This window comes from Nannospalax galili, unplaced genomic scaffold (assembly GCF_000622305.1).
Source record: "Nannospalax galili isolate Female #2095 unplaced genomic scaffold, S.galili_v1.0 scaffold33, whole genome shotgun sequence".
NCBI classification, from domain to species: Eukaryota; Metazoa; Chordata; class Mammalia; order Rodentia; family Spalacidae; genus Nannospalax; species Nannospalax galili.
Window position 1 is genome coordinate 4,342,837 of NW_008335436.1, and position 15,511 is coordinate 4,358,347.

At 40.5% G+C, this 15,511-nt stretch overlaps 1 protein-coding gene across 1 annotated transcript in view; it reads left to right on the forward strand.

Annotated features, from left to right (window-relative positions):
• Wdr49 (WD repeat domain 49) overlaps window positions 1–15,511 on the forward strand; it is a 178,656-nt gene that overhangs the window by 12,721 nt on the left and 150,424 nt on the right. The window contains exon 3 of the mRNA XM_008830150.1: window positions 6,438–6,674. Within this exon, the coding sequence (XP_008828372.1) occupies window positions 6,438–6,674 (237 nt within the window). The remainder of the gene's footprint in view (window positions 1–6,437; window positions 6,675–15,511) is intronic.

Consider the following 15,511-nt stretch of genomic DNA (forward strand, 5'->3'; position numbering starts at 1 on the left):
ATGTTTCACATTATTGCCTAATATCCACTTTCTTGTTTCATTACTTTAAAAAAAATATCATTATTTCTTTTTAATTTTATGTGTATGAATGTATTACCTGCATGTATGTAGGTGAACCTATGTCATGCAATGTCCATGGAGGTCAGAAGAGAGTGTCAGATATTCTGGAACTGGAATTATGGACAGTTGTTAGTCACTATATGGGCACTGGGATTTGAACCTCGGTCCTCTGCAAGAGCAGCCAGTGCCCTTAACCACTGAACCATCTTTACAGTCCCCTGTTTCCTTACTTTTCATTCATCTTAGTGCCCGGATTAGAATTTACTGTAGCTTTCAGCAAGTTACCCTACCTAGAACTTCATAGGATGAAGCACACAGAGGGTCTTGGTTTGAATTCCAGCTCTGCGGCTTCATTGTTACGTGGGTTATATCTGTGTACGCCTCAGTTTCTTCATTGAGCACTGCTGTCATTAGTCATGCTGCTCACAGCATAGGGCTTTCACAAGAGCTCAATGAAATGATCTATATAAGGTTCTTGCATCACTCTGCTGGGGCTGTTATGGATGCAATTTGAAGTTGTATGTACTTAGATGAGATACTTAATTCTGCGCTAGTTCCTCCATTAGTTAAAAAAAGAAAATAGTAAGTATCTTGCAGGGATATCATGAGGTTCAAACAAAATAGCATTTTTGAAAGCGTTTAAAATAGTATTTGGCATATGTAAGAACTCAATAATTGTTCTTTCCCAATATACTTACTTTCTGTCTTTCTTCAAAGAGGCAATCAATGTATGCTTACTGAGTTTCCTGTGAAACTCTGGGTGGTTTGAATGAGAACTTTCCCCATAGGCTCCAAATATTTGGACATTTTGTCCCCAGTTGATGGTGCTGTTATGGGAGGTCTTAGAAGGTGTGGCCATGCTGGAGGAAGCACATTGCTGGGCTTGGAGAGTTCTTAAGCCTTGCAGGATCTCAAGTCTCTCTTGTTTTCTGTGCCTGCTTGAAGATGTGAGAGCTTAGCTTCTGCTCCTCCTCCAGCCATGATGGACTCTTGCCCCTTGGAGCCATAAGCTCAAATAATTTCTTCCTTATATGGGCTGCTTTGGTCAGTCTTTCTATCACAGCAACAGAAAAGTAACTAATATGGACTCCTTTCATGCAATGGTTTTATGACAATGTTTTAGTGGTTCTGTACGTGGATGTAACGACAAACCCTTCTAAGCTTCCAGTGCAGTAGAATGCAGTGCTCTCTCAGAGAGGCAACATAAGGAACCTAGTTGACATTAAGTGTCCAGTAAGTGGTTCACTACTGAAAGTCTGCTGAAGGCCTAGAGATCCACATATGACTGGAAACAAGGACAGTGTGTTCCAAAGGAAGTATGCATTGGAGCAAAAAGTGATTTGTTGTGGATGCTCATTAGAACTTGCATTAACAATTTGAAGCTGAAGATATTTTTATGCACCAGTTTTCACACTGAATAAACCCTAGGTGCTTACTGATAAAAGTCATAGTGACTCTTTTCAAGTAATTAGGAAGTGAGGTCAGTAGGATTCTCTTTTAACTGTACACATAGAAACAGACATCGAAACATACATAGACACACATACAGACATGCACATACAATTACTTGCTTAAGGTAGAATTTAAAACGAGAAGACACAAAGTGTATCATAAAATTATAGATTTAATTTGATATATTGCTATTTTATGAACTCTGTGTTCATATACCTGACAAGTTTGAAGAATGCTGTTATATGATTACAATCTTATTACTTTGAATGTTTAGTAGATCAAAAAAGGCTAACGTTGTATGGCCAAAGATTCAGGAACCCAGTTCTCAGATATAGACAACTTAAAAAAACAATATTTACTCCTACATGCGCAATTCCAGACTCAGGCAATCTTTACTTTAGGGGTTCCAAGATTGGCATTGGGGACTGAGTAAGAGCATCTACACATGTTTACATATTGACTAGAGAATGTATGTAAAAAACTAAATTCTTTGTCAAAAGTGTTTGACTAGCTTATATTGTGAAGTAGCTTAAAGACTGTGTACTAGGCCGGGTTTTCTAGACAAGAAAACAAATACGTCTATATGATGAAAGGGGATTCATTAGATTGGTTTACATGATAGGGGCTGAGAAGCCCAACAATTGCTGTCTGCACACAGGAGAGGCTAAAAAACTGGTAATTGCTCAGTCTGCAAAGATGGATGTCTCAGATGTCCCAGTCAGGTGCTGGAGGCCTGGAGCTCCCTAGAGAGTCATTAGTATTGAGTCCATGTTGGAGGACAAAAGAAGCTGATGCCAGCGCAGGGTGGGGACAGCAGGAACAGTTATACTCACTCAGAAAGAAGCAAAGGGAGGCAGCTGAATACCAGTCTTTCTTAAGAGTTGCCAGTTGAAGGTGTTGATCATTTGGAAGGTTAATCTTACTCTTCAGTTAATCATCTCTGGAAATGCCAGATAAAATTCTCCCACAGGTGTGTCTTTTAGGTAAGTCTAAATCCTGTCTAGTTGACAGTCAAGGATAACCATCAAAAAGAGACAATCTCAGACTTTGTTTCTCTTACAAATGTTCTATTTTCACCAAATTGTATCTCTTTGTGACTCAGTACCATCTATGCACAGGATCCCTTGATGATTCATAACGCATAAGTTAATGCTGCTGTCACCCATGCAATTACTTAAATGACCACACATCATTATGCTGTTGAGTAGTTGATGTGTACCCACATGTTGGGCAATGCAAGATCATGGGTGTTATTGAAGTATAATCTCTGTTCTAAGGGTGTTATCTTAGTGGGAGAGACATGGACAGCTATATTATGATGCAGAAAAATGTGATATGGTTAAAATACAAAAAAATGCTGTGTTTGTAGTATGAATGGAACAGTTAATTGTATCTGAAAATCAGGTACAAAGAGCTGAAGAAACTAATATTTATCAAGAACTTAAAACATGCTAAAGTTTGTCTGATGCTTCATCATAGGATCTGCAGGAAGTTGCTTTTAAACTGGGGTGTTTGGTCAGTGGGGCCATCCTGGGTAGGCATGGGTTCAAGAAACAAGAAGACAGTCAGGAGATAAGCTTTTTCTGACCTAGAGAAGCAGCAGCCTCAACTTCAGACATTTTCCAATGAGGAGGTGGAAAGAGAATTCTAGATGACAATGAAGAGGGTTAGTAAGATTCGACTCCAGCACAAATGGAAGGGCAACCAAGGGAAAAGGACGCAGGAAAGCAGCATTCTGTATCAACCTCTCTGAGGATTTACTATGGGAGAAGAAAAGAACAGGGATTGGATGTCAACTGGAGGGTGGCAAATAAGGCCATAAATCGAGTGCTACTCAGTAGAAAAAGTCATTCAGTCCCAAGATTTTAAAGGAAGCAAAGGCCAGTGGATGTATAACTGACCTGTCCTTGAGCAACTCATGCTGGTGAGGCATGGCCTGCCCTGGAGAAGGGAGTCAGCACTAAAGTGTGAGTCTTCTGTGTTAGCAGAACATCAACACTGAGAACACAGATAACTGCCTTCATCCTACTGATCTTCATAGAATCGTAACTGAGTCCCGGCAAATGAAGAGGTCAAGTTCAGCAGTCAAGGGGTTCATTACGGATTTCACGGGACTATAGAAACATAACCTGGAACTTGACTATGATGAAGGCTAGAGCCATTTTAGACTGTACCACAAAGAATTATTTCTAATGCCATAATTTTACAGCAAGAAAGCTGTGTGGATTGATTAGTTCCTACTGTAATTAGTTAGTCTCAGTATACTTTCCTGTCTTAACTAATGAAAACACTTAGAGCTGCATCTTTATGGAAGTTAAGTAGGCCAGGCAGCTTAATGGTCTTAGAATAATTAGAGAATTTTTCATTATCAGCCAGTGGGATACCTGCTTCTTCTAGGGAAGCTTCACGGATCTTTTATTCTCTTCTCTCCTCTCCTCTCTCCTTCACTAGTGTCTGTGAAGCCCAACTGCAGAATATCACTATAGAATATTTCACAAACATTCATGAGACTGATCCAGATGATCCAAACTATTATTAACTTACTAGGATGGTAGGAAGACAAATTTTGTTTCCATGTGGGATAAGATAGTGGAGTTCATGACAGTAGGTCTTAAAATGCTTTTCTAGCTTATGTGAAAACCTAACGTAGGAGGGGCAAATTTTGTGCATGAAGAAATGGCTCACTGGTAAAGAGCTTGTTTACAAGTACGAGGACCTGAGTCTCATCTCCAGAACCCATATAAAAGCTGGGTATGGTAGCACACACTCACACTCCCAATAGTGTGTAGAGACAGGAAACAGGAAGATCCCTGTGACTTGCTGGTCAGCAACCTAGCTTATTTGGGAAGTTCCAGGCCAGTGTCAGACCCTATCTCAACCACCACAATAAAAATGTAACACCCAAGGAAGGACACTGTGGTTGCCTCTGACCTCCACATGTACACACATAAACGTACATATGCACACACATCTGCAAACCCATACTTACCACCCCCAACAAGAACATGCACATACACATGAAGAAAAGGCAAATTTGTGGTAAATATGCCCGTCTGCCCTTCTGTGTCTGTGATACTTATCTGTAATATCGGTAATGCCACCTTGTCCTCTGAGTCATGACTTCAGAACTTTCTAAACATAGCACCACAAACAGAAAGAAGTTAGCATTGGCTTGAAAGATGAATTAGACAGGTAATTTCTCCCATTGGAATGTAAACCTCCCAAAGGCAGGCACTATATCCAATCCAGGACAAGGGGTTCTTGATGATTTTGAACATATAATAGATATATTAATGAATTAATGGATAGATGAGTGAAATCTGTTTTTCTTTCTAAAGTTGGCACAGGGATGCTTGCAGAAAACCCCCTTCTCTACTCTTCAGGAAAGACCCAAGTATCACCATGAACCATGAAGCTCATAGGCCCCAAAAGCTGGGCCAGACCTCAGAGAAGAAATTCTGCCAATTTCTCAGGAAAACAAGGTAAAAAATAGAGCATCTATCTAAAATGCAGTCTCTGCAGCTTGGGAGACAGTCTGCATATTCATATCTTACTAAGTCCTCTGTCGTTTGTTTCATAGAATGGGCATCACAGTGTTGTGTGCTTTGTAGAGTTGAATGAAGTTTGAGTAAGGCAAGATGAAAACTGACTGGTTTAACAACTGGAAAATGGAATATGGTAAATCATGTATTAATTACGTTTCTGTTGCTGTGATAAAACACCAAGGGCAAGGCAATGCATAAAAGGAAGAGTTTATTGGGCTTACAGCTCCATAGGGAAGAGTCCATCATGACGGAAGAGGCCAGGTGGGAGGTAGCCAAAGCAGAAAGTTGAGAGTCTACATCTTCCAGCACACACAAGAAAGGGGGAGAAACTGCAAATAGAACGGGGCTATGAACTCTCAAAACCCATCCTCAGTGACTTTCTTCCTCCAGCAAGATCACACCTCACAAAGGTTCCCTGACCTCCCCCAAAGAGTGCCACCAGTTGACCAAGTGTTCAAATACATGAGCCTTTGGGGGGACTTTTCATTCAGATTATCACACTAAAGAAAAAAAGTTAGCCCTTTCTTCTTTTAATTTTTATTAGCTGAACTGGTAACTACCATTGTTTACCAGGTAAGGATATTTGCTTTGTTTCACCCACAATTTCAAGCATTTTTTTTTGTCATCCTTACATTATATAATGGAAACTGTGACAAAGAGAATATAAGGAACAGATCTTTATTAAATAAAAAGAAGACATGCTCTGGGTGGAATGTTGTACTCTTTTCTTTGGCTAATCTTATTGCTTTGTAATACACAGCATGCTTCATAGAAAATTATTTGCCAAAGGTGTCTTTAAATAATAGATGATATACTTTAATAACAACTGAGTGGGCTGAACTACTCTTCTAAAAAATAACTCAAAAATTACATTAAACATTCAAACCTTCAGTTCAGTCATTGGTTAGGTACAGGGAAAGAAAAGGAAAGTTTCAGTTGGCTTGATGTTCGTTGCCAGGAAACACACAAAGGCATGAGGGACGGATGAAACAAACAACTCCACATTGGGGGAAGGTGGCTTTGGGGGTAAGCACTTCACTGGGTAGCGGGACTTTGCAGAGGTGTCATCTAACAATGAAAAAATGGACCCTAGAAGCATCTGTCAGGATAAAGAGGTTAGTGAACGCGATTAGGAAAAACTGCTGTGTCGGTAGCTATGATGTGGGAAGCCTGGCATATTTCTAATCAGACCAGGTGAAACAGTGTAAAAAGGGGTCCTGGGGGCGCGTCTTGAAAATAAGCCATGGACTCAAATAGCCGAAGGAATGAGAGGGCTTTCATTTCCTACCTTTGCTCAGACATTTCCCTTCTAACTGAATGCCTTGAAAGATTTGTACTTTCGTTTTGAAATTCTATTCTAAGTCTGGCTCCTTTTCAAAGGACCCTGTTAAAGAAAACAGCAGCAGCAGCAAAGAAAGAGCTGAAAGGATGCTGAAAAGGGGTGAAGTTGTTAAGAGTTACCTGAATGCTGCACTTGAATTAAACATGGAGTCACAGCCAGGCCCAAAATGCCCTGAGAAAACAGAAGCTGTAGCTGTGGATGAAGATTATGGCCTAGGCCTCCTTGAAAACCGGCTCAGAGTGGAGGACTTCATGAAGATACAGCAGGTCTTTGAGGTATGCACTAAGTTTACTGACTGAAGGATTGGAGCCGTTCACAAAGGACAGTAGCTTGAAGCACACACTTTTCTTTATAAATATTTTAGTAGGGTGGCTGGGGAGATAGCTGTCAATGTAGTGCTTGTCAAACAAACATGAAGACCTGAGTCTGAGCCCTAGCACCCATGGAAAAGGCCAGGTATGCTGGGGCCCGCTTGTAATCACTCCCTCTAACCAGTCTAGCCAAATCAGCAAGTTCCAGGTCCCAATGAGGGACCCTGTCTCAAAAAATGTGGATGGTTCCAGAGGAATGCTACTTGCAGTTGACCTATGGCCTCCACAGGCTTGTGCACATGTGTGCCCTCGTGCATGTTTACCTGCACATATATGTATGCATACACACAAGTATTTTAATATGTTTTATAGTTAAAGCAAAGTCTTAAAAACAATCAGGCTTAGACTTAACACCAAACACTTCAGTAACATTGTCCTCAGATCTTTGAAAGAAATACTAGTATTTAATTTAAAGTTTTGCTGCATGTGGGTATCATTTTCATTAAAAAGCACAATTTGGGACTTCCAGCTGGAGGTCAAAATGGTGGCAGTGTGATCTCAGTGTGTGCAGTGGTGGTGGCGGTGGTGAGACTTGGACAGGACTGGCTGTAGGGTCAATGGCCCATGATGATGGATGATGATGATGACGAGGAGAAGGAGGGGGAGGAGGAGGAGCATTTCATGACCCTCAGACACAGCCGTCTACTCCCCAAGGGTCTGGCCAGGGGCACAGTGAAGATGGGAAGTTTTAAGTGAGGAAATGACCTTCACATTTCAATCAGAGGACTTAAGATGATTCCAATGAAGAGATGCCCCGTCACTTTATCCCTTGGCCTTGGAGAAAGATGTGAAAACAGCAGACACCAAAAAAGCCAACTGGATCCTTGATCATGGAGAAAAACAAAAACAAAAACAAAAACAAAAACAAAAAAAAACAAGAAACACTTGATCTGTCTCTTTGAGTAAAAGTGAAAAGTGGTTTTCTTCAATATTGATGTTCCTCTGGCAAAAATTTTAACTCAGCATGTAACTGTTGCCTTTGCTGCACAGAAGTGCACATGTTCTTTCTTAAACACGAGTATAGTCAAAGTGATGGAGACAAGAAAATACTAGAAAACAGAGTAATTGAAATTATGACCAGTCTTATGAGCACGGAATTGTGGTCTCCTTCCATGAACCTTAAGCTGTGGTCCCCTCCCATGAACCTGGTGCTGTGGTTCTTTCCTGTGAGTTGGAGCTCTGGTTCCCAAATATGAGCCACAGTTCCACATTCTTCTGGTGGTGGGCTAATAGTGGAGCAGATTGGAGAATAGAGGGCTTCCCAGCATTGGACAGTAGCTTCAGCTTTCTCTGAGTAGCTCCCCCGCCCCCTCCCCATGTCCCATGTTGTATATGACGGTGGTTTCTTCTCTGTGGAGACAGATGAAGTTTCTTTCACTTGCAGATTCTAGTCTTGGGAGGACTGATTCTCAATGATGGACTTTCCGCCTCCTTTGATGGCCAGCTATGGCCTTGACTCCACATGTGGTCCTGGGGCGCCCAGGCCTTGACATTGGACCTTTCCTATTTCTAGGTATGAAGAGGTTTTCCATCCTTTTTTATTACTCTTCTACACCCCCAGTGTACCTTCACCTCTGCCGTACAGAAAATGTAAAACACCTAATTGAGTTTCTAGAGATAAAAATTATAGTCTGGGAAGTTAAAACTAAATTGAATAACAGTAGGATTTATTATTGCAAATTTTTTTTCTTAGAAATTAACATATTTTGGAGAAAGTAAAATTTATACTGAGGAATGAGAAAAGTCAGATGTAACCCCCATGTTAATTACTGTCTTTGCACTTGATATGAACACAGAATTAGGAAAATGCAACTATGTACATCCACTTTGTGACAATTCTCTCCTGCCTCCACCTGTTGGCAGTTGCTGTGGGTATTTTATTGTCCCACACAAGGAGCCCACCTTCAAGCTTCTTTTATCCCCTGGAATAATGCCAATCTAAATAAAATGAGAAGCTTTGGATTTAATTCCACAAAGAAAAGAAACCAGGGGAATTCAACTACAAATGAGTAGTTTTCCTCTCCTGACCTTAGATAATTAATTTGGAATTCTGTAACTATGCATGAACAGCACACTTCAAAGTCAAATTTAAGTTTCAAATCCAGGTAGGAGGAAACACAGTTTCATGCTGTGGAATGTAGACAGACAGGAACCGTGGTCCTTTCTGCTTCGTTACGTTTGCTAAGTTATGATCTCAGGACTTTATGAGATCCTCCAGGGGATGCTGGGAGTATCTACATTAATTGGAAGCAGACATACAATATTTTGAAATTCAGTTTTAAAATTTTGTAAAACATGAAACCTAACAATTATACTGGCCCATAATTGGCACACATTTTAATTGTTTGCTATTAAAAAAAATGTGGGGACTGGAGACAAGACTCAATGGTCAGGAGCACTTTCTGCTCTTCCAGAGGATCTGAGTTTTGTTCCCAGCATCCATGTCAGGCAGCTCACAACCACCTGTAACTCCAGCTCCAGGGGGAATACACCATCTCAGACTTCCATGGGTGTCTACACTCATGTGCACATACCCACACAATACGCATAAACAATTAAAAATAAAATAAATCTTCAAAACAAGATGCTTACCATTTAAGGTCCTTTTTACTCTGTATAAGAATTCAAATTCTATGGACATGGATACATGGACATTTTGGTAACAGCAATCATTTCTTTATAATAGAATCTATCACATTTTATAGCAAGTGCATGTTCTGTTTCATACTTTTCTAATTTTAACCTCTGTATATTTGCTATTCATCTAACCCCATTTGCCTGAACTATTTCAGTGTGTCTCATGCCCAATGTCCCAGATAAATGTGGCATGTTTTGATAGGCACTGCAAACATTTTGACAGCTTGAGGACAATCAGGAAAATATAACAGCAGATTATTACAGCTTTGACTCTGGGATGAACAGAAATGTGGTGGTTTTGTTCTAGTGCTGAGAACATAAAGAATTCGAATGCTAGAGTCTAGAAGAGAGTTAATGTTATAAAGTAGATGCGGTAGTGAAGCTGCTATTGAAGGTTGGGGGTGGGCGCCATTTCAGATACAGATCAGTATTGCATGAACCAAAATGAAACTGCAACATTCAAGAGAATTTTTTTGGTGTTTGTTTGATATTAGACCTTCTGAGGTCAGACCCCTTGTTTGGAAATTGCCAGATGGAAAAGCAAATACGGATGGACCCAAAAGAGGAAGAGAATGAGATTCAGAAGTTTCATGAGTAGAAGGAATCCATGACAGTTTTTTTCTTTTCAAAAACAGCTTTTCCTGTGTACTTTCAAGAAAAATACTGATGTCCATTCATTGTTAACACACTGAGCAAACACAGAACAAAACCGCCTGGTTGCAGATGCACAGCCAGTACTAAGGCAAATGCACAGCCAGGACTGTGAGCAGGAAGGGACGTGCAGAGGGGCAATGCACTGGATGACTCTGGTGGAATCCTTCTCATCTGTCTCAAGCATTTCAAGAAGTTGCTGGAAGAAAACAGGGCTCTCAGGGCTGCTCTGCAACACAGAATTCCAGAGGCAGGTGATCTGCTCATGAAAGGCATAGTCAAAGGCCAAGACTCTGGAAGCGTATCCATTTATCTTTTACTATGTTTTGCTTGCTTTTTTGGTTTTTATAAAGACTGATTATATAAGACTGAAGAATGTTCAGAGATTAGGTGAGTGGAAGACTCTGTAGGCCATGTCTTAAGAATATATAGGAGAGTACATTAAATTGGGCAGGAGGCAGTGAGGCAAGGAATGGATTGGTTAGGGGATCTAAATGCCCATCAAGCTATATTGTATAAAAAATCACAACAATTCAGTTTTAAAAAAGATTCTCAGTGGGTCAAAGGGCTTGCCTTACAACCCCCTGTGACCTGACCTCGATCCCTGGAGTCCTTGGAAATGAAGGAGAGAACGGATTACACAAAGTTGTTCTCTAACCTCTGTGTATGTATCCTGTCATGCACACCCCAGCCCCCAACTCACATTTCATTCACACAGAGACACAGATAAAATAAAAATAAATAAATAAACAAATACATTTAAAATAGGGGGCTGGAGAGATGGCTCAGCAGTTAAGAGCACTTTGGTTCCCAACACCCACTTGCTGACTACCAATCAACCAAAACTCCAGTTTCAGGGGATCTGATTCCCTCTTCTGGCCTCCATGAGCATTGCACCCATAGGTGTGCTTACATCAAGCAAAAATAAATAAACAAATAAAATTAAAAGAAAACAAAACATTCCAAAAAGAAAAAAAAAAGTAAAACAGGATGCTTGGTCTTTGAATTGGTTGGGAAGATGACTCAATCAGCAAAGTACTCGCCCTATAAGCAAGAGGACCTGAGTTTGATCCCCAGCACCCACATGGAAAGCTGGGCATGGTGGTGCATACCTGTAATCCAAGTGCTGGAGAGCTAGACACGAAGGATCACTGGAACTCATTGGTTCCTCAGTCTAGTTTAATAAATGAGCTCTAGGCCCCCAAAATATGGTGGAATACAATTAAGGAAGACATCAGACATTGGCCTCCACCTGCACATGCATGTGTGTGAACACCCAAATACCATACATAAATGCACACATGTGCATACATGCACACACATACACACATGCACACATACACACAGAAGCATGTAAAACACACATATACACAGAAGTTAAGGATCTATGAATGGACACTGAATATTTCACATCAATTTCCAAGTGAAATACTCTCTATCATCGTAATCTTGGTAGTAACAGGGATAAAGAAAGCCATTACATTCATTATATAGAATTAGAGATAGTTGTAAATACCAGTTACTGTTTGAGAGCCAGAATCAGACTTCCCGGGTTTGAGAAGCAGCTTTGTAATTACAATGCGACTTTATGTATTAACATCTCTGTGCCCCAGTTTCCCTTATCTTTTATCAGAACTAGGTAGGAAATGATTTAGAAAGTACTTAGAAGAGTGCTTGCCATACAGAAAAGTGCTCAGTGAACATTAGCTGTTACACATTTAGTTAGAGGTTGAACCATTTACCATCTAACACTATCTTGAGTCTAATTCACATGTTTCCTAAAGGGTATTAAGCTTTCCTGACACCACTGTTTATCATATTCTTTTCATTCACAGTAGGAAGTTACAGTAACAACTTGCAAAGGCAAATATTCACACAGTACAAAGGAATCACTTTCTAGCTCTTATTTCACATTTTATTTTCATACAAAAGATTTTAATTGATGTCTTGATCCTCTTCTTTGGAACAAAGACGTTTTACAGTTAGAAGGACTACAAAGGAACTTGGGGATTTCATTTTCTTTCAAGTGATGGTGTCTAAAGGCCATATATCAGCCAGAAGGGAGTGAAACTTAGATTATTCATAGAACTGTAAAATGGCCATGGCCCAGCTTTCCGGCAGAGCTTTCAGTGCTTAGAGAAATGACATGGTCTCCAGATATTCATATTATTTTGATGTCAACCATATTTTACATTTTCTTCAGGACTTCAAAAGCCAGCAATTGCATGAGGTGGAGTGGCTGTGGCTGCTGATTTGGTAGGAACTGTGAGAAGTAGAAATTATGGTCTAAGGGAAATGAGATTTTTGGAAAAGTGCACGTGCGCACGTGAGGCTGGGTATGTATGGAGCCTTCTGAGGGCTGGCCAGATGTCCTGTTGCTTCTCTCTGCATTTGCTGTTGTCTGACCATCATCAGGCCAGGATGGGTTGCTCACGGCAGCTCTGTTGCCTGTTTGATCTGGGCCATAGGTTGCCCTGTAGTCCTGGGCTCTCTGGGTGGGTCCTCATTCCTTCTGCTGTGTTTATTTCACCTCTTGGCTCATGAGTTCCTGTGCAGTTTATGTGCCCAGAGCTGGGGTTAGCTCTGTCCTATCTGTTGTACACTATCATTTGCCCAAGCCCGGTTAAATTTTTAGTTTTGCTTTTTCTTTTTGGAATTTTTTTTGTGTGTATATGTGTGTGTATGTTCACGTATGTGCAGATACACATGTGTGGGCAAGTGTGCCTGTGTGTGAAGACCAGAGGAAAACCTTGCTAGTCATTCTTCAGTTGCTACTACTTTTTCTGTTTTCTTTTCTTTCCCTTTTTGTTTTGTTTAGTTGTTGTGTTATTGCTGTTGTTTTAGGTAGGGTCTCCCAGTAGCCCCAGCTGGCCTGGACCTCACTATGTAGACCAGGCAGGTCTGGATCTCACAGAGATCCACCTGCCTCTGATGCCTCAGTGCTAGGACTAAAGGTGTATATTGTGAGGCCCGGATACCTTGTTTTGTGACAGAGGGCCTCTCCTTGCTCTGAAGATCACCAGGTAGGCTATTCCAGTTTGTCAGTGAGTCCCAGTTAAATACTTGTCTCCATCTTCCCAGTACCACAGTGCCTAGATTACAAGCATGGGCTACCATGACTGGCTTTTTTATGTGGGTTCTGATGATCAAACTCGGGTTTTCATGCTTTCAAGGCAAGTACTTTACTGACTGAGCTATTTTATTTCTCCAGCCCTGTATCTTCAATTTTATTCACTATAAATGAAAACTTCTAAGCCACATGTACTGTGTGAGGAAGGGTCAGAATAGGTCAGTGTGAGAAAGGTATAATAAAAATCCCACCAGGAAGTTCCTGGAGGCTGTTCATAAGAATTCTTGGACTAGATCTCTCTGGGGAGTGAATGAGATCTAAACACAATGTCTTAATGCGTCCTGAGTCTCAAAAGATGGGAAAAGCCCAGGAGGTAATTCTGTAGGTCCAAAAATTGTACTTAAGGAGCAATAAAATAATCACATTTACAGAATTGATGGTATCTCCATTTTGGTTATCATTTAACTCCCAAGAGTTATGCCTTTTACCCCACTGTGCCGAAGCTGAGGTTTCCAGTATCCTGCTAGAGAGGCCAGGAGTTAAGGGAATGCAGAAAGACAGATTTGGCCTTTTCTTACCATTCCATAGTTTGTCCTTAAAAAAAAACTTCAGAGCTTCCTCTCAATTTATGGAGGATGCAGAATTCTCTAAGTCTTCTCATTGCGTACTGCGACTTTACTACTGAGGTACCCCATGAACAAGCCCTACAAGATGCATGTCATACTCCAACATTCTCCTCTCCTACTTTTTAAAAAAAATTAAAACTTTTCTTTTTCCATTTTCATGTATGTGGTATGTGCATATGCATTATGCATGTTTGCATGTGTATAGGCACGTGTGTAGGGTCTCTCAATCAAACCCAAAGCCAATATGTCTAGTCTCCCTGGTCAGCTTGCTCTGGGGATCCCATCTCCTTCTTCCTAGGCTACAATTATGGGCTGGATGCCATGCCCACTCAGCATTTTTTGTAAATGGGATTCCCAACTCTGGTTCTCATACTTGTGTGGCAAGTGCTTTAACTATTGAGACAGGAGAGCATGGATGCCCAGTGTGAGGTCCTTAGGGCATGGCCTAGAGGGGCTTGTTAGGTCCAGCCTCTCTGCTTCTTAGCTCAAGATATAAGTGGCTTGCTCTTCTGCACACTTGCACCTGGGTTGCCACTATGACCAGATGTTCAAACCAACAGGGGCTTCCCAGTATTTCACTTGGGAAATAAAGTGTGAGCCAAAATAAACTCTTCTTTATTTTATTTATTTGTATTTTATGTGTTCGAGTGTATTGCCTGCATGTACATAAGTGCACCCATGTCATGAAATGTACACAGAGGTCAGACGAGGGCATCAGATCCCCTGGAACTGGAGTTACAGATGGTTGGTAGCAACCATGTGGGTGCTGGGAACCCAACCTGGGTCCTCTGCAGGAACAGTCAGTGTTCTTAGTTGCTGAGCCATCTCTCTAACCCCTCATCTTTATAAGTAGCATGTCTCTGGTATTTTGAAGAATGCATGACTAACTAATACATCTGTGAATAATAGCTCATGTAATGTAGAAAGATACTGTCCCCACACCCGTGATCACTTACATTCTTCCATCCAACTTGATCACATCTGTGAATAATAGCTCATGTAATGTAGAAAGAAGATACTGTCCCCACACCCGTGATCACTTACATTCTTCCATCCAACTTGATACATGGCAAACTCAGAGGGAAAATGGTGGAAGAAGCCTGCAGCTCTGAATCCCCAGTTGAAGCAGCTCATTGATTAGAAATCGCTTCTTTCTACATTTTCACATTTCACGGCTACAACTTAGTCATATGAACTTAACTTCCAGGAAAGAACAGGCAGGTATCTGCCTAGAAAACAAATCTTACCCATGATCCTCCTAGATTATAGTAGCAGGGAAACGCCCACATGTACAAATGACAGATAGACTTCATTTTGTAATTCAAGGAGAACCACATGCCTAACTGTGTTTTGCCCTTTGTCTTAGTTCAAAGCTAAATTTAGTATTCACTTGATTCAACTATTCTTAACTTATCCTCTATTTTCACTGTGTGATGATTGCTTTTTAAAAATTTTTATTTATATGTTATGTGTGTAAAATAAATCACACACACACAATTTGAACCTGAAATTCCATTTATATTTGATACCCTAAATAAGCTAGTATGAGCAGAAAAAGGCATATGCACTAGGATACCAGTGTCTATAAATTTGAATTTTTCCAACAACTCAAACATGCATCAGTAGATGAATGGATAAATTGTGGTATACACATATAACAAACATAAAAATGAATATTTATACAAGATTTTCAAGACATTATTCAGTGAAAGCCAGAAAATTGATGATTAACACGTAATCATAGCATAAAATTAATA